Source organism: Megascapheus bottae, chromosome X, assembly GCF_031878675.1.
Source record: "Megascapheus bottae isolate mThoBot1 chromosome X, mThoBot2.hap1, whole genome shotgun sequence".
NCBI classification, from domain to species: domain Eukaryota; kingdom Metazoa; phylum Chordata; class Mammalia; order Rodentia; family Geomyidae; genus Megascapheus; species Megascapheus bottae.
Genome location: NC_143547.1, coordinates 51342661 through 51361869, shown reverse-complemented (window position 1 = coordinate 51361869; position 19209 = coordinate 51342661). Strand labels below are relative to the sequence as shown.

Below are 19209 nucleotides of genomic sequence, written 5' to 3'. Positions count from 1 at the left end.
TGAAACATTATCTAGACCTGCTCAATATGTGATGTAGATGTATGTTATGGAGAGTTAGATTTAAGACCTGTAGTAACATTTTGAGCTGTCCCTCTGAGGGATTCTACTATTTTGTATACTAAACTATCAATTATGTTTTCATTCAACACGCTGTAAGTGCCCCTTATTTGAAGAAAAGGCAGTGATAAGTAAGTTTTCACAAGACAGAATCATATGGAGTTAGGGAAATGAATATAAAAAAGTATTATACGGCTGTGAATAGTGTTATCTATTGGATGGTGTTACCAATTAATTGTAAATGAAAGAAACAGTTAAATAGAGGCATGTTATACAGAAAGGTAGTCCTGACTCATGTTCTACATGCTCATATAATGAAATTTGTGGAGATTCCATTCAAGTACTGAGAGAAATAATCTCCATGTAACCTTTTTGATCATTAAAAAATTCAGTTTTGTAGAATTTGATATTACAGGTACTTTCCCTTTTGGTGAAACACTGCATATTTCATAGTGATTTTTATTTAAAGTGGAATTTTAGTCTAGTAACACTACATTATCTTTTACACAAAATGCACAAAAGACAGACAAGGCAAATGATAGTGGTATAAGATGTATTACAGAAATAGAGTGTACAATTTTCACAATATAATCAAATTCAAAATAGTTTCCATCAAAAGGATCTTGCACTCTTCATATATAAATCTTTGTCAGTAAAATACATTTTCCAAAATAGGACATGTGACTCTCAGAATTCTATAACAAAGTAAAAAAAAAACTTCTGATTTTACATATAGTCCATATTACAACAAAGATGTATAGTTCACACAATCTTCTTCAGACATCTCTTTTGATACCCTATATCTGAAACACTAGTGAAACTGTTCATTTATAAATGCAGTAAGGTATTAAGAACATTTGGTAACTTTTGCACTAAGAGACAAAAACTGGTGATGCCAACTGTAAGGACAGAAAGGCACCTATAACCCTTATAAAGCTATATTTATATGTATGCTTTCCTAAAAAGCTGAATTGTTCCATGTTAAAGCACAGATTTTTCTCGCTGTATTAGCGAAGGAATTCATAGTAGCCGTTTTACTGGGTACTAGGCACATGTTTCTTCTTTTCACGGATGTTTTCTTGAATGTAAAACTAGATTGAACTAGTTGAAACGGGTAACACATCTTGAAGATAATTACAGATGCAGTTTTCTTGTTTTGCTTTGAGATCATATCTTCGAGTTTCAAATGTATTCTTTATCAGATGATTTGCTTTATGTTTGTAGATTTCTGTCACATCCAATAGTTACTGGTTTCATTTATATGGGACAACTCAATGAGGTGTGCAATAAGCAAAGTTCACGTTTTACTGTCCATTATTTAGTGAAATGTTTCTTATTTGAATCATCTGATTACCCTAACGATTTGAGTTCCAGGCTACAACAGTCACTTAAAACGTAGAACTTAAAATTTTTTTCTTTGTGGAGATTTTTCAGAACAAATTAATTTCATTCACTCTAAGAAAAGACTTTAGGAGATCAAAATAATCTGCCATAAAATATTAAAGACAATGTTACTTGATAATTAAATACAGTGCTGTCATATGGTTATAAAACTTTCACCTTCAGAGTTGGTGATTACATTCTTTTAAACTTATTTAAGTGCAAAAAATAATTCTCAGTAACTGGGCACAGTATTGATTTTGCAGATCAATCATATTTTTCTGATCCACAAACTACCTAACTTTGTCTTTAATATAAATGATAAAGTGCTATTGTATAGTTTTTCAGAAACATTCCTTTAAGTATTCCTTCAAACTATGGTAGCATTTTAAATCATTTTTTCAAAACATTAAATATTTACAAAGCCTGGAGTTTTACTCACTTGAATTAGTTGTCATTAAAATTATGCATTTCAAATTAACTTGTAAAACTTTATGGATATTATTCACTAGAAAACCATAGAGTGTTACTAAAAAAATAATTGAATACAAAATTGATGGCTCATGTCTTCACTATGTATTTGGATTTTAAAACATAGGTAGTGTTCTTTTATATTTGAATCAAATATGCAGATATACCTATCTGTCACAACAAATTTGAAGTCATATATAATAAGATCTGAATATAACTTCAACTATTCTAAAACAATTTAATCAGTAACATTTGGAAAAAAATTTCAAGCTGTCAGTTTACAGATAAAAATGCATTTACTATAAAGTTCTAAGTTCTAATTTTTGGAAAGTTTCGGGAACGGTCAAAAAAGTTAATCTTCCATTTTATATAATTTTGAAGCTTGCTTGCACAAGCTTTCTTGCAATAGATGTTAAAAGCAAGTTTCTGCTGTGTTTCTGTTCTTTAAAACATCCCACTTGGCACATTAAAGTGCACTGCCTGATATGGCTGGAAGTAAACCTGAGGTGGGCCAGATGGTACAAAATAGGAAGGGTAGCCTCCCTCAGTAACTATGTATGGAGCAGGTTGATAAAAGCAAGTAACATTGTTTGTATTAGGTAAAATATTTTGTTCTCCAAGTACTTTTAAAGCCATAAGAGTGATCATGTTAAGAGTTTGCCTTCTTTCATATCCCATGAGGCAAACTGTGCTTTGGTTGACAACTCCATGTAAGGTCATAAGGTATTCATACTTGCTCTTTTCTTCACCTATGAAGTGGTTACGAAGGTAGGATTCAATTTTCTTTTGTTGTTCTGCCACATCAGGAAAATCTATGAAAAATCTAGAACACATATAACGTTCAAGGATCTTAATTTCGACTTCACTAGCTGGTTTGAAGTCGCGAACCAGCAAGTTGCTGTATTTCAGAAGACCACCACCTCTAATCTCTTCAGGTTTTCTGGTAGATATAAGCTTGTATTTCAAATGTATCATCGCTTCTTGAAAATTTCCGTACATACTTTCAGCAACCACAACAGGATAGGATTCTTTGGTCAGCTTAGCATTTTTGTCGCAATAGAAATCTAACATGCGATCCAAAAGAATCTGAAAGGAATCTACACTAAACTCAAACTGACGCCTGATAGAATTCACAAATTTCAGTTCAACATTCTTCCCATTGTTATTTGACAGCGAGATGAGACTCCAGCGATCATGGTTATTGCAAACTTTGACCATCTTCTGAACATAGGCATCTTTCATGGTTCTTTGAGTAAGCTTGTCTTTTTTTACACCCTTTGGTAAAAAATCAAGCAAACAACCTAGGACGACATCCTTAACAACATGAAATTCTTGATCGCATGGAAGATCAACACCAAATATGATATCTAGATCTTTATAGCTGATGCCATTATGGCTTGCAAGTATGTAACTTGCAGTAGAACCATTCAGTCGGGTATCTTTGACAACAATTCCTTGCTTAATAAGTTGGTCTTTTACAACATGAATAATATCTTTTGGTTTTACCTGCAAAGTGGGAAAATTTCCCCTCCCATGAATGGGAATTATTTCATCTAACACACGGTCCAATACTACAACTTGATCCCAAGTGAGATTGCTGAATCCAAGTTCAGACATTTTGAGGTCAGTAGATTAACTAGGAAGCAACCTATTGAAAGAAACATATTGAGTGTAAATGTCAGCATCTTACGTCAAAAGTTATGCCAAAGCATATTAAAAACACATTCACATGCATTATCACATTCTAATAGTTAGAAATAACTTATGAATATTAAATTACACATGTTACTTCTGGTGAGAAAAGGCTTTTATCATTGTAATCATTGGAAACACTGGTAAATGCAAACTGATTTTTCATGGATAAATTGGAGCTTGTAATTGTGGCTGATGCAAAATGTTATCATTAGGGAAAATGCTACATATATTAAATTTCATATATATTACTTTTCACATTAAAAAGGCCATTAAAGTTCTATACTGGTTTATTGATTCTCTGTATTCTTGAGGATAGTTACATTACCCAATCATAATCTTTTCTGTTTGCCCAGAAGCACTTACAAAATATTAGTTGAATGTCACTTTGCAGCAATAGAAAAGCAAGTGAGACTATATTTTTATTCAAAATGAAAATAAGAATATATAAAATCATAAGATTGCTGAGCTTTAAAGAATGTTTACTGTACATTTGCAATATATGCTCAGCTATTTTTGTAATTTGGGTAGTATCTTGAAATTAAAATTTTATAGTGTGCATAAACACTATAATTGCAATTATATACAATTTTATCATCATGAACAAATAGAGTGATTACATGGGCATTTTAGTGCTTTACTAACCTGTCTATGCAATTAAATCTAGGAGAGTAAATCAATTATATCATGCACATATTTTTATAATTCTGTAATCTTCCTGAATTTCAGGAATTATGCTTAAGTTAGATTTGTGTTGATGACACTCAGGAAAACCCAAACATAGAATTTAGTATTGTATATTCCCCACTACAACTAGGGCAATATGATCATTTTATTTGACATCTGTAGTAGAACAAACTTTGATCAAACAATTTGTAAAAGCCGAATTAGGCAAGTGTTTCAGTGAGAAGAAAAAACTAAGCCTATTCTGCTTCTATGTGTATTATTCTCATACTTGCTTATGGAATGGGTTGTTTGTTTTATTTGTAGCTATTTAAATTGTGTTTATACAATCTGATTATCCATATGAAAATCAAGACCAATCCTTAAAGATTAAGTAACTAAATTGATTACACATCACATTTGGGGATTTTTGTAATTTATTTGTCATTGGAAAAGAGCAATATGAACATGAGTTAATAGAACACAAAATAATAATTGATAACGCTATTTAAAACTATTCCTAATTGGGCTGGGAGTTCAGCCTAGTGGTAGAGTGCTTGCCTGGCATGCATGAAGACCTAGGTTCGATTCCTTGGTCCCACACACATAGAAAAAAGCCAGAAGTGGTTCTGAGGCTCAAGTGCTAGAGCGCTAGCACTGAAAAAGTCCAAGGACAGTGCTTAGGCCCTGATCTCAAGACCAGAATTGGCAAAAAAATAAACCTTTTCCTAGTTGAAGTTAAATCATTTTATACTCAAGTTCTAAATATGGACGGAGAGTAGTTTAAAATGATGCTAGCTTCCTGTGAATGTTTTAGGAAGGAAGATTCCTATTTACCTAAATAAATATTTTAGACATATCACATATAAACTACATAAACTGATGTACAGGGCAAGTTTAATATTCTTTCTCAATATGCAAATTTCTTCTGCAAAGAATATTTTTATTTCCTTGAACATTTTCTTTGCCAATATAAGTGAGAACATTTTCTTGTGAATGAATCTGAAGGTTAGAATCTCTATAAACAACATTTATATGATATGGGTTAAAGGAAAAAATTAATATTGATAAAGTGATATTATTGAAATAAAGAATTAATTTCTCTTTGGAGTGTTTTATACCAAAATATATTTTATTACTAATAAAAGTAAAATTATAGACTGTATATTTGTGGTCACTCTAACAAAAGACAGGACTACAATTTTCATTCCAGAAACATAGTTGAAATATTAACTTAATAGGGATTGAAAAATTATCAAATGATTCATGAATTACAATCTCAAGGCCCATTGGCTGTGACTCAAAATTACTCTCCATTCAGCAATGGACAAAACCTTTATGTGAAAATATACAGACATGATTAAATTACTAGTTGGCAGAGTGCAGAAGTCCTTCATCAAACAAAACAAAAAACAAAAAAAACCAGGAAGCTCACTCAGTGTCTTAGATCTGCTCAGAGACATTAAGAAAAAAAAGGGCAGGAACAAAAAATGCTATATTCCACATGTAATCATAGTAAGATCTTGCAGAAACAACAAAAAAACCTCTCTAACCTAGATATCAGTGGCTCATACCTGTAATCCTAGCTATTCAGAGGCAGAAGTCTAGACGAGCCTTGTTCACATCCAGTCTAGCTAATATAATCTGCAAGGCTCTATTTCCAATTAATCAGGAAAATGCCAGAACTAAGTTGTGGCTCAAGTGGCAGAGTACCAGCTATGAGCAAAAATGGCAAGGAAGAGCACAAGGTCCTGAATTCAAGCTCCAGTACTGGTGCTTCTATGTGTACACATGTACACATGCATGCATGCTCACACACACATGCACACATACGCCCAAAATTTAATTTCACCTTATACTAGGAAAGTGGCACAGTTCATTAATATTCAACTTTCAGTCTCCAGTTACATTACCTTTGACACGGAGTCCAAACTTTCAGAATGATCTAGAGAATAATTTTATATTATCATTGTGTTTTATTTTCCTTTGTTTCATTTATTTGGGTAGTACTGGAGTTATGCAAGCATGCTACTCCTTGACCTATGTCTCTAGTATTTTGTTCTATATGTTATTTTCCAGATGATATCTTAATATTTTTGCCCAGAGATGGCTTCTGACTTCAAAACTCCTAACTAGCTTCGATCACATATATGAACCACAACTCCCAGTCTGTTTGTCGAGTTGGAGGTCTCAAGCTTTTTTGCCTGGCTTCTAATTATGACTCTCCCTATTTCTGTCTCCTGAGTAACATGGATTACAAATATATACCACCATATTTGACTTCTAAAGAACTTTAAAACCACAACTATAAAATAATTTTGTGCCAATATTTAATTATAAAAATACAAACAAGCCAACTTGCCAGCATGTGGGAAATAGTGTCAGTTGCCTATAATGTATATCTCTAATAAACACTGAAATCAAAACAAAGTGGTTTCTATCATTAAACTGATTAATTTAATTTGGGGATGTAAAAAAAAACAGGAGAGTTGTCCAGATATCACAGTGGATTGATAATTGACATTTGCATAATACATGAAGTATAATTTGTTCTCCCTACCACAACCTACACTTCCTCACACTATGGAAAGAAAAACAGAACTCAGTAACCATTTTTTATGTATAATAATATTTTAAGTATATTTTCAAAGAGAATGAGAAACACTTACACAGGATAAATAAACTTTCACAGCTGCAATGAAGTTAATTTGATGATTCACTGGATCTTGCAGTGAAGACAGGACTTCTCATCTTATCACCGAAAAAATGTTATGAACCACCTTCCTTATCTGAAGAGAGAGGAAATCAAGACAATGTTTCTTTTTTGTTTGTTTGTTTGTTGTTGTTATTGGTGGTGGTGGTGGTGGTGGTGGTGGTGTGTGTGTGTGTGTGTGTGTGTGTATGTGTATGTGCCAGTCCTACGGCTTGAACTCAGGGCCTGAGTACTGTTTGTAAGCAATTTTTACTCAAATAATTTAATGCTAACATTCGATCAGTTAAGCCACAGATTGACTTCTACCTTCTTTCTGCAGTTGTTAATTGGCTTTAAGAATTTCACAGACTTCTAGTGCAAGGTGACAAAGGAGGATCCAACTTTAGTTTTCTGCTGGTGCTTAACCAGTTCTGCCAGCACAACTTGTTGAAGAGGCTGTCTTTCTTCCATTCTTTTTCTTGGCTCCCTTGTCAAAGATTAGGTGGCCATAGGTCTGTGGTTTAGTATCTGGGTCCTCAGTTCTATTCCATTGTTCTTCTTTGTCACCTTGCACTAGAATTAACTCCAAATGGATCAAAGAACTGGAGGTAAAAGCTGACACACTGAAAACTTTACAGGAAGGAATAGGAGATACACTAGGCCTCCTTGGCACAGGTCGAAACTTTCTTAATAAGGACCAAGAATCACAACAAATCAGAGAAAGGCTGGATAAGTGGGAATGCATTAAACTGCGGAGCTTTTGTATGGCAAACGACATAGCTAGTAAATTAATTAGGAAGCCTACAGAGTGGGAGAAGATCTTCATCAACCAAAGAACGGACAAAGGCCTCATATCTAAAATATATCAACAACTCAAAAAATTGAACCACTCCAAAACTAATCTCCAAAGTAACAACCATCCCATTAAAAAATGGGCCAAAGACTTAAAGAGAGTCTTCTCTGAAGAAGAAACAAAAATGGCCTATAGACACATGAAGAAATGCTCAACATCTCTGGTCATAAAAGAAATGCCAATCAAAACAACTCTAAGATTCCACCTCACTCCAGTTAGAATGGCCAGGATCAGGAAAACGAATAATAACAGATGCTGGAGGGGATGTGGCCAGGAGGGATCACTACTACACTGTTGGTGGGAGTGCAAACTCCTTCAACCACTATGGAAAGCAGTGTGGCAGTGCCTCAAAAGGCTAAACATAGAACTCCCCTATGACCCAGCAATTCCACTGCTTGGCATTTACCCAACCATCCAGAAATAAGGGCAAAACAAATCCACTAGCACAACAATGTTCATTGCAACACTATTCACCATAGCAAAGATGTGGAACCAACCTAGATGTCCCTCAGTTGATGAGTGGATCAACAAGAGGTGGTATTTGTACACAATGGAATTCTATGCTGCTGTCAGAAAGAATGACATCGCCCCATTTGTTAGGAAATGGAAAGACTTAGAAAAAATCATATTAAGTGAAGTAAGCCAGACTCAAAGGAACTCAGGCTCAATGGTTTCCCTCATTTGTCATAATCAGTAGAGACCTTGGGCTCTACTAGCAGAGATCTGCAATAGAGCAAAATTTTGATACATAAGGCCATATAGTATGAAGCTAATTGAAAGGACCTCCAGGATATTGAAACAAAAGCCATATAATGAATGATTGTTGTCCTTAATGTACTATGTTGTCTCTCATCTCCTTTGCTGTCCCTTCGTTATCTCATACTGTTACAGTATCTCACTTTGTTATCTGATATATTGAATTTATTTGTATTTGGTTATTTGAAATTTGATAGGGAAGGGGGGAAAACCAAGACGGGTGGGGGGTGTGGGGGGGAGGGTAATGGGTACCAAGACATGTGAAAGGGTATCAATGTATGTGAAGTAATGCACCTTCTATCTGGCAAATATCATGTAACCCTTTTACTAATTACAATAAAAAAATAAATTCCTCAATAAAAAAAAAGAATTTCACAGAGTTTCATGTCCTGGCTGGCTTGGAATTTCAGTTCACAGATCTCAGCTTTTTGAGTAGCTAGGATTATAGGCATGAGCCCTGAATATTAAGATAACATTATATATATTTAATATATATATAATTATACATGAGTCATATGATCCTTCTGCTTGGTAGTCCTACAAATTACACATACAAATACATAGACATGCACACAAAACAAAAATAATTTAAAAAGACTGACTTCATTGATAATTTTCAAATTGTGGTATGCATCAGTAATATGAATGAATTGTAAACTCACTGATTTCATGGGCCCAATCACATTCAAAATTTCTAATCTATTTAGCATGTCACAAGAGGAGCCTGAGTATTTGCATTTATGGTAACTTTTCAGATAGTGATGTTGTTTGTCAGGGAACCACAGTTTATGAATCACTCTAGTAGAAGAAACTGAGAAATAGTGTAAAAGTACAGTAATCTCAACAGGAATATCTTATAATTTGGTTACATCTCATTTTCAATACTATACTGAATAATATAAAAATTCTAATAAAAATCAACACTATTTAAAACAAGGCTTAAAAACATTTTGGAAAATCAATTAGTATTTTCTCAATTACACTCAAAGATTCATAGGAAGTTTTTCTAAAGCCCCGTAGTGTGGTTCTTAAACAGAACTATAAATATTCCTACCTATAATAAATGATTGTATGTAGAAGTGGACTCCTCTAGTCTAGCAACCTTCAACATATTCATCTGTATCTACGTATAGACAAATTTGGTTCACAGCCTATCATACATCCAAAGATGTATGAAATATTATCTGAATACTAGAAAAGGCATTGAAAAATATAATAAGCCATATTTCCTTCTGGGAAAAATGTTAATGTCTATAGAAATGATAAGAAATAATACTGTAGTATTTAAATGAACTGTGATTCACTCACAACCAACAGATACACTTTTAAAAATATATGAAGAGCACCAATGGCTCACACCTGAAGCTATTCAGTAGGCTAAAAAATGAGAATTGAGTTTTAGAGCCAGCTCAGGCAGACAAATCCTGAGAATCTTATCTTCAATTAACTAGTAAAATATAGAAAATGGAAGCATGGCTGAGGAAGAAGTGGAAGAAGGCAAGAACTGAGCAAAAGGGCCAAATAAACTACATGGCCCTGAATTCAAGTCACAAGACCAGAAACAAAGATTAGGGATCAGAAACAATCTTCATTATTCATTTATACTACTTTGTGCCTGCCTCAGTAATGAAAAATATAAGATGATCATTGTTTTGTCATTTTTTCCTTTCAAAAGCTACGAACCGTTATGTCAATCAAAACATTGATTGCTCAAATAAAATTTTTTTATTTAATAATTCCTGTGGTGTACAGGGGGAGATCTGAAGGAATGAAAGTACCACAATAGCTATATAGCAATAAGTAAGATGATCTTTTATAGCCAAATTATCTTATATCAAATTTGATTATGTTTCCCATTCTCAGTAATGTAAAGAATTTTTTTACCCAAAGCACAAGGATAGTAAATCAGTAAAGGTAGTAAAAATAAAAGCAAATTGGTTGCCTTCAATGCATGATCTCTGCACCAATAGAGACAACTGCTTGTAAATTGCTTGTATATTAATATGCATGTGATTTACTATAAATGCACTGTAAACTTCATTTGACTTTAGAAAGTCATGGGTGTTTTGCAGTTGTCTCTATACATGAAAGATTTCCCTAATATCTCAGCTACCTTTAATCCAAAGTGATAGTGTACTTTTTGTTGCTGAATGTCTATTATATCTACCTATATAGTTCTAAAGTAATGTTTAGAATAACCCTCATATTAGAATGCATGCCTTTTCAAGAGACAAGATATTACTCTGCAGAATATGCTATATTTTATATCAGGTGAATCTCATAGCCAAATAATACATAAGTGAATGTAGTTAAACTGACCACCAGGTTTTCCAACCACTATCTAAATGTTATTTATATCATCCTGAGGAAGTTTGCTTCTCTATGGCTGTTATACTACATTATACTTGTGATTGGTGACATTTAAAAACATATATAAAATAAAATAGGGCCTGGAGTTTGGCCTAGTGGTACAATGCTTGCCTAGCATGCAAGAAAACCCAGGTTCAATTCCTTGGTACCACATATATAGAAAAAAAGCCGTAAGTGCTGCTGTGGCTCAAGTGGTAGAGCACTAGAATTGAGAAAACCCAAGAACAGTGCTCTGACACTGAGTTCAAGCCCCAGGACTGGCAAATATATATATATATATATACACATACATACATACACACACACACACACACACACACACACAAAGGAAATTGAAATGTTTAAAAGCATGTTTTTACTTTCAATTATACTCATTACTTTAGTTTCACTTATGTCAAAATAAGTTTGCGAGCCAGGCACAGTGGCTCACAACTGTAATACTAGCTACTCAGGAGGCTGAGATCTGAGGATCAAGGTTCAAAGCCTGCCCGGGCACAAAAGGACCTTAGACTCTTATCTCCAATTAACCTCTAGAAAATGGGAAGTGAGGCTTGGCTCAAGGGTAGGGAGGTAGCCTTGAGCTGTAGAGCTCAGGGATAATGGCCAGGGCCAGGAGTAGGGAGGTAGCCTTGAACTGAAGAGCTCAGGGACAATGCCCAGGCTGAGTTCAAGCCCTATGACTCACAAAATAATGAGAGAGGGAGAAGGAGAGGGAGAGAGCACTGATCCTGTGCCTTAAACTCTGGGCTGGGGCACTGTCCCTAAACTCATTTTGCACAAGGCTAATGTCCATAGCTCAAGGTTAGCACTCTACCATGTGTCATAGGTCAAGGCTAGCACTCTACAATGTGTCACAGCGTTACTTCTGGCTTTTTGGTGGGTAATTGAAGATAAAAGTCTCATGGACTTTCTTGCCCTGGCTGGCTTTGAACTGAAATCCTCTGATCTCAGATTCCTAAGTAGCTAGGATTATAGCCATGAACTACCTGCATCTGGCTCTTCAAAGTAAGTTTTGCTTACAAAGTAACCCAGAAATGTCTGTATCCAATGCAGATAAAAGATGTTTGGAACTGTGGCTCAAGTAGTAGAATGAAAACCTTGAGTTGAAGAGCTCACAGACAGAGCCCAGGCCCAGAGTTAAAGCCCCATGACTGACAAAAAAAAGATGTTTAAAAAGACTTCATTATCTAAAAGAATTATTATAAGCATTGAGCTCACTAAACAATCTATAGCGATCCTTCTATACACATTACAATAATAAAATGTTCAACAGTCATTTCCAATCCATATTTAACTTCATAATCTGCTCAAATAGACAGCTCAAGCAAAATGTGTCAACAATAATGAAGTATTACTGTGTTTGGGGGCAAATTCTGTGTTAGTCCATTGAACTCCAAGTATTTACCTATCAACTAATACAAACCCATATGGCCCAAATGGAAAGTTTTTAATGAAATTATGGAAACATTTAAAAGAAAAACTGCCTTAGTGTTCAAACATTCAATTTGTGTATTAATTTAGAATTTCAATATAGATGTGATACTTTAATGATCACGGCATAGATTTTTAAATAAACTTTCAGTACTCAGAAGATTAATCTATTTGAATGCATACATGAAGTGTTTTAGTATTGTGTGCATGCAATTTTGTATGACGTAGGTCTAGGACAATAATTACATCACAAAATATTATCTATACCTTAATGCATTGTTATTACTAGTCTAGCGAGTTTAAATATTCAAGAATATGTGCTCCATAGTTGTTACCTTTAGTATTAGTCATTTTTTAATTTGCTTCTGAAAAATGAGTCACATTAACATGGATGCTACAACTTCCAATTTAGACCAATTCACAAACCTACTTTAGTTGCAATGAAGTTAAGATCCCAAAATATTAGCAAGAAATCCATTTATCTAGGATTTTACTGATAAGATAAATGGATTCATTTTAAAGTGTATAACAACTCACACATATCTCAGATAACTGTGAAGCTTGTAAAAAAGTTTCTTATTTTGAAAACTGTTTCTCTAATTTTTCAAAGTTGACATTTTTATTACGCTGAATATTAAGTTATTATGTACATTTTAACTGCTACACATGACAAGGGTCTCAAAGTTGTAATTAGGCTTATAATCAAGGTTGGAGAGGCAGAAAAAAACATCAGTTTTCCTGTACAAAAGATGGTCAGAGTAAAGGCTTTAGTTATATTCAGATCTGCACAAATCAAGAAGTATATTTTCTATTTTAGTGTTATATCTGGATTTGACATTCTCTTCAGTTTTGCAACATCTCTTCAAATACGAGGCTTAGCTGTATGTCATGTGTAAGAATTAAAATGTTCTGTTTGAGATTTTGTTATCAGTATGTTTTTCTTTTCTTTTTCAGCCTTTATTGGAGATCAAACTGAGGACATCGCACTTGCTAGGTAAACACTTGGCCACTGAGCACATCCCAGCCCTCAAAGTGTTCTTACTGAGAATTAATACAAATTTTCCATTTCCTGTAACTAATTTATAGAAAAAACTACTCATAATATTTGTGTAGGTGGAGCAATAGTAAAAGAAGTCCTTTAAAGTTGAAATGTCTAGCTGAAAGGTACATGGGGAGATTTAAGCTAATCATGGCTGGCACCTAAACACCTAGAGATGAGCCCATAAGATCCAACAGGGAACAACTTGGTGCTTATAAGCATAAAAAGAATGCCTTCTCCCAGTAAAATCTATACTTCTAACCTCAGGGGAAAAACTGTCATTTTCCTTGCTTGCCTAATCCATATACATATATATGCATTTCCGATATGCTTGTTTTTATTGTTTGTGGTTCTGTGACTGCTGTCTGTTGCTTTTAAGTGCATCAAGAAAATAATCTACCAGCTCTCTTCAGGTTTAGTGCCAATTCTTTACAGTGAGTAGTATAAGAAGGTAACACAATATTTATCCTATTCTTTCTCTGCCCTTTACAGTACTCGATAGAAGTGATAGCTATTGAAAGTCAGTATCCACTTGTTGGGCTTCTTTTGCTACTATTATTCCTAATACAGAGTTGCTGTCTTTGGAAAATACTACAAAGCAGAGATGCACTGGCCAGAGACAACTCCAGTTCCCTTTGAAGGGAGTGACTGGTCAGAGACACCACTAAAATGACTCTAAGATAAAGCGTTTTCTAGCTAACATTACCAAATGGGATCAAAATGCCTCCCCCTCTTCACTTGTTGCTATTCAACTCACAGTGACCCTTATATTAAGCCCAGTAAGATAATAAGCATTTCCTAAATCACGTCAGACCTTCAGACCCTTTTGTGGATATAAATGTCAAGATTCAGGAGATTAATACACATTGGAGTCAGAAGGGGACTCCAGAGTTACAATCATCACCATATACATTTCCACATGACTCACACACACTACCCAAAAAAGCAAGAAAGTAGTAACTCACCAGAATGCTCCAGGGGAAAAAAAAGTTAAAAAAAAATCTCTATTCACAGCCGCCCCCACACACACATACACACCCGTCCCTTCACCATACCCTCTCTTAGCCATTAAACTCACTTCAACAACTGCTGTTCTCTTCAATTCCTTCCAAGCTCCTGGGGGAGCTTGCTGGAAAGCAAGCGGGGTGGGGGTAAAAGAAAGAGAAAGATATGCAAAGATGTTTTAAACAAGGGAAAAATAAGAAAAGAAGTAATAAGAAATTAAGGAAGAATGGAAAGAAAGCAGAAAGCAAGCACAACAGCTGCCAGGGGCTGCTGAGCGGCTGCTGTCCAAGGATTACTGGGTGCTGAAATGACTTCCCCAACACACCCCTCTAGTCCCGCTCACCCACTCCACAGACTTCCCTTCCTCTGGCTCATCCCCCCTCTGGTAGCGTAAAACCATTTCCATGGCAACCTGTCGTCACACAATTTAAGGTGGTCCGTAGTATCCAGTCATGTGGGTTCTACATGCCCCAGGCGTGTGATCTTTCTACTACTTTCCATTCTCCTTTAGTGTTGAACTTTCTCCGGTAGAATAATACTACCTTTTCTCCCTTCCCAGACAGAAAAATCAATGTCCTTTCTTCCTTGCAAATATTGCATAGTCTCAAAGCTTTCCTACCTCCCACCCATAAAACCTCTCCTGCCATACATACCTACTATTACTAGTAGTAGTATTACCACACACACACACACACACACACACACACACACACACACCTTCCACATTTCTTTAATAATTTCTAACAAACTAACATTCCTTCCTAAAAGGCAGTTTTTGCTGAAATAAGTGTCTTTTTTCTCTAGCAAATATTTCCTTAACTTATATTAATCATACGAAGTCTCTTCCCTTACTTCAACACCTCTCACTCTTACTTTGGCTAGAAATACTCAGATCTCCCCTGTTTTCTCCCACAGTTACTAACACTTATAAGAGAAAACAGCTGGATATAGGTTTTCTTCAAAGAAACAATTACAAAATGTAATAGTTGACAGCCTAAAATAGAATCATCCACTAAACAGAAATTATCCATGTGAAATTTACTAAGTCTAATATTAATTTGGTTTTGTTTCTAACGTTTACTTGCATTGAACTATTTCTCTAGGGAAAAATAAAATTAATTTATTTGGAGTATACCTAAAGATTATGTCTCATGAATACTTTTCAAGGAATAAAATATCTATACAGAAAATTCCAAGCTAGGGAATAATCCATAAATACATAAACATATTGATTACCTGACTACAGCTTTCATTTCACTGATATGTATTAATTAAAGATATTTGTTATCTATGAGATCTAAGCATATTTTTACTTTGATATTTCAGTTTACAGAGTTCTCAAGATATATTTTTCAAACCATTACCAGACAGTGTTGAATTCTGAGTCAATGAAATTCCGGATACTGTATCAATATATTATTTATGGATTCCATTTCTAACTCCTGGGTAAGCTCAGAGATTCATATTTTTATTCTATTCATTTAATTTTCATTATTATTTGCAGTAAAAATATTTAATAAAACAATTAGATAATATGAAGAAACAAACCAAAAATTACTATTCCATGAATTTCTATGAATCAACAATAATTACAATGAATAATCAGAAAATTAAGTTAAAATAATTGCTGATGAGTTTTTCAGCACACTAACAGCTCAAATTTACCACAGCAATGATTCTAAATGCAATTATAAATAAACATATTTTCTAAGATGTTCAGTTTATGCACTCATTTGAGTTGAATAAAGTGTTTCTGGGAAAAATGAAAATTAAATGTCAATTTCAATATCTAACCAGAGTAGAAACTACAAGGAAAATTAATGAAACTGTTTCTACAGAGTTTCTCACCGTATCTTTGATCACACGTTTTGATGAGTTTGAGTTTAACAAAACTTAATACTCTGAAAACTAACTTCCTTTTTCAGAGATTCCCCATCAACTAATCTCCCCACATTCTATGCACTTCACTTGTTATAACACCATGGATACTGTTGCCAAGAGGCAAGAAATATTATTGCATCATTAATGCTCTTATAGTTAGAAGCTTTTTCAAATGAGAAATTTAAATGAGGCAATTTTGATCTCCAAGTATGAAGAAAAACAATACTAGATTAAAATAACACCCCTTGAGATATACGGACTTTAAAATAGTAAAGAGACACATAACCCATACAGATATCCAAATATTTTTATTTTTTGGTTTTGAAAATGCCTATTTATGAATTCAATAATAAATCACAAGTTCTGAAATACAAACTTGTCTTTACTCCTCAAATGATTACTAATATAAAAAAATTCTTAACACTAAAAATGCATTGAATTCATTTACAATACAAAGTTCTTCCCAAGGCATTTCTTGATCAAACTGTACAAAGGAATATGCACATGTAATGAGTTCCAGGTGAATCAAGATACCTGGTTTGATTTTACTTTTGCTGGCATTATAGTACATCCTAAAGAAAAAAAATAAGTTTTGGATAAATTTTAGGAATGAAAGGATGAATTGACCTGCTATTTCTAATAATATGATATAGAAAATTCCTAATAGTCAACCAAAATAAATCTAATGAGTTACAGATGACAAAAATCAATCAATGTATAAAGATCACTAGTATTCCTCTACATTTATAATGGGAACTGAAGCTAAAAAGTAAATACTTAGAAACAAATTTAACCAATGTGACAAAACAACAGAAAAGACCAGAAGACTCTGTCTCCAAAATAATCAGCAAAAATCCCGGCTGGAGATGTGGTTCAAGTGGCAGAGAGAACACAGTAAGTGTGAAGACCTGAGTTCAAACTCTGATACTAGCAAAGATAAAAATAGAACGAGAGAGGAAAGGAAGGCAGGGAGGAAATAAAAATAAAAAGAGGAAAGCAAGCAAGCAAGAAAGAAAGAAAGAAAAGAGGGGGAGAGGGAGGGAGGGAAGGAAGAGAGGAAGGGAGAGAAGAAGGAAGGAGGGAGTCCCAACTTTCACAATTTTGATGAATAAATTTGTGAGGAAACTGATTTAATAAAACTAAAGCTGATAATTTAAAGTTTTCTTTTAGGCTGCATGTATTCTCATAATCCCATCATTTTAAAAGATTAATTAATTAATTAGTTTGGCCAATCATGGGGCTTGAGCTCAGGTCTGGATGCTCTCTCTCAGCTTTTTTGCTCAAGGCTGGCATTCTATCAATTGAGGCACAGATCCACTTATAGCATTCTTATGTGGTTAACTGGAGTTAAGAGTCTTGTGGAATTTTCTTCCTCTGCTGATTTTGAACTGAGATCCTGAGGTCTTACTGTAACTAGCTAGGATTATTGGCAAAAAACAGTGGCAACTGGCTAATCTGATGGCTTTAAGTACTATCTATGTGATGATGGCTTGTTAATTACTATTTCAAAGTTGAGCCTCCCCCCTTGAACTGAACATTTATATATCTAATTGCATACATGGCATAACTACTTCGGAAACTGGTTCCAAATCAAGTTCACATATTGGTCACTGTCCCAAAGCATCAATCCTGGTGAAGGTTTCACACACTTTCATCAATTGAGCCATGTGGACTTCATGACTTTTTCTCACACCTAAATGCAATCTAAGTTCTACCTCTAAAATACAATGAAATATCAAGTAACTTCTTATCACTTTAATATCTCTCTTTGAATCCAGGGTATAGTCATCTCATAGTTGGACTGTTGAAACAGGTTCCTAGTTTGTCTCCTTGACTTTTTTTCCCTTACATCTCTGCAGATCTTTTCAATATAGAATCCAAAGTAATTCTCTAAAAATGAAAGTCTAGAGATGCCTGTCTCTACTCAAATCCTTCAGAAGATTTCCACTGTAGTTATCCCAAACAAGATAAAACAAAGATACATACTCTTTAAGAATTCCAAATGATAACTTTTATTATAAGAAATTAAATATGCCAATGCTTTACTTTTGCCAGCGCTGGGGCTTGAACTCAGGGCCTGAGCACTATCCTTCGGCTTTTTTCAAGGCTAGAGCTCTACCACTTGAGCCACAGCACCACTTCCAGTCTTTGCTATGTATGTAGTACTGAGGAATTGAACCTGGGTCTTCACGCATGCTAGACAAGCATTCTACTACTGGGCCAAACTCCCAGCCATGTCAATATTTCTTAATAGCAGGGGGTTTGGCTTATTCGTCTCTGATAATAATCATGTAATTAATATGTCATAAATACATAGTATCAATATAGTGAAATAAATGTTTCTTAAATATATAAGGTAGGAGATGCAAAATAGAAATATAGTAAAAGAAAAATTCAAATTATATCACTACCCTTCACTGGAGAAAATGTGCTTAGAAAAATATCTAGAAAATATGGCTTTCCTAATTGCATAGATTAACCTTGACATGGATTGAACATTCTACATTTTATTGAAGCACAGAGAAGCATGTACTTGAAATTTAAAAAAAGATTTCTACATTTTAAAATCCCATTGTGATACTTTTATCCATTCATATTTATCATAGCATATAAACACTTCATGTGTAATAAACTTAAAATGTTTAAATATTGCCAAGCACTGGTGGCTCACATTTGTACTCCTATCAAGTCAAGAGGCTGAGATCTGAAAATCAGAGTTCAAAGCCAGCCCGGGCAGGAATGTCTATGGGACTCTTTTCTACAATTATCCACCAGAAAACTGGAAGTGGCACTGTGGCTCAAAGTCATAGAATACTAGCCTTGTGCTGAAGAGCTCAGGAACAGCGCCCAGGCCCAGAGTTCAAGCCCCATGACAGAAAAAAAAGTGTAAATAATGATCAGACTCAGAGTTATAATGTT

At 34.4% G+C, this 19209-nt stretch overlaps 1 protein-coding gene and 1 pseudogene across 2 annotated transcripts in view; one reads left to right on the top strand and one right to left on the bottom strand.

The window, feature by feature from the left end:
• Window positions 1-596: 596 nt before the first annotated feature.
• Tent5d (terminal nucleotidyltransferase 5D) overlaps window positions 597-19209 on the bottom strand; it is a 40923-nt gene continuing 22310 nt past the window's right edge. Inside the window, exons 1-3 of one of the 2 annotated variants that reach the window (XM_090326167.1) lie at window positions 16258-16348; window positions 6933-7052; window positions 597-3556 (exon numbers count right to left, since the gene is read on the bottom strand). In XM_090326167.1, the coding sequence (XP_090182293.1) occupies window positions 2353-3525 (1173 nt within the window). In that variant the 5' untranslated portion in view covers window positions 3526-3556; window positions 6933-7052; window positions 16258-16348 and the 3' untranslated portion in view covers window positions 597-2352. Of the gene's footprint in view, window positions 3557-6932; window positions 7053-16257; window positions 16349-19209 lie in introns of those variants that run through there. The other variant, XM_090326166.1, reaches the window with a different exon arrangement.
• LOC150041080 (charged multivesicular body protein 1B2-like) overlaps window positions 4424-19209 on the top strand; it is a 71974-nt pseudogene continuing 57188 nt past the window's right edge.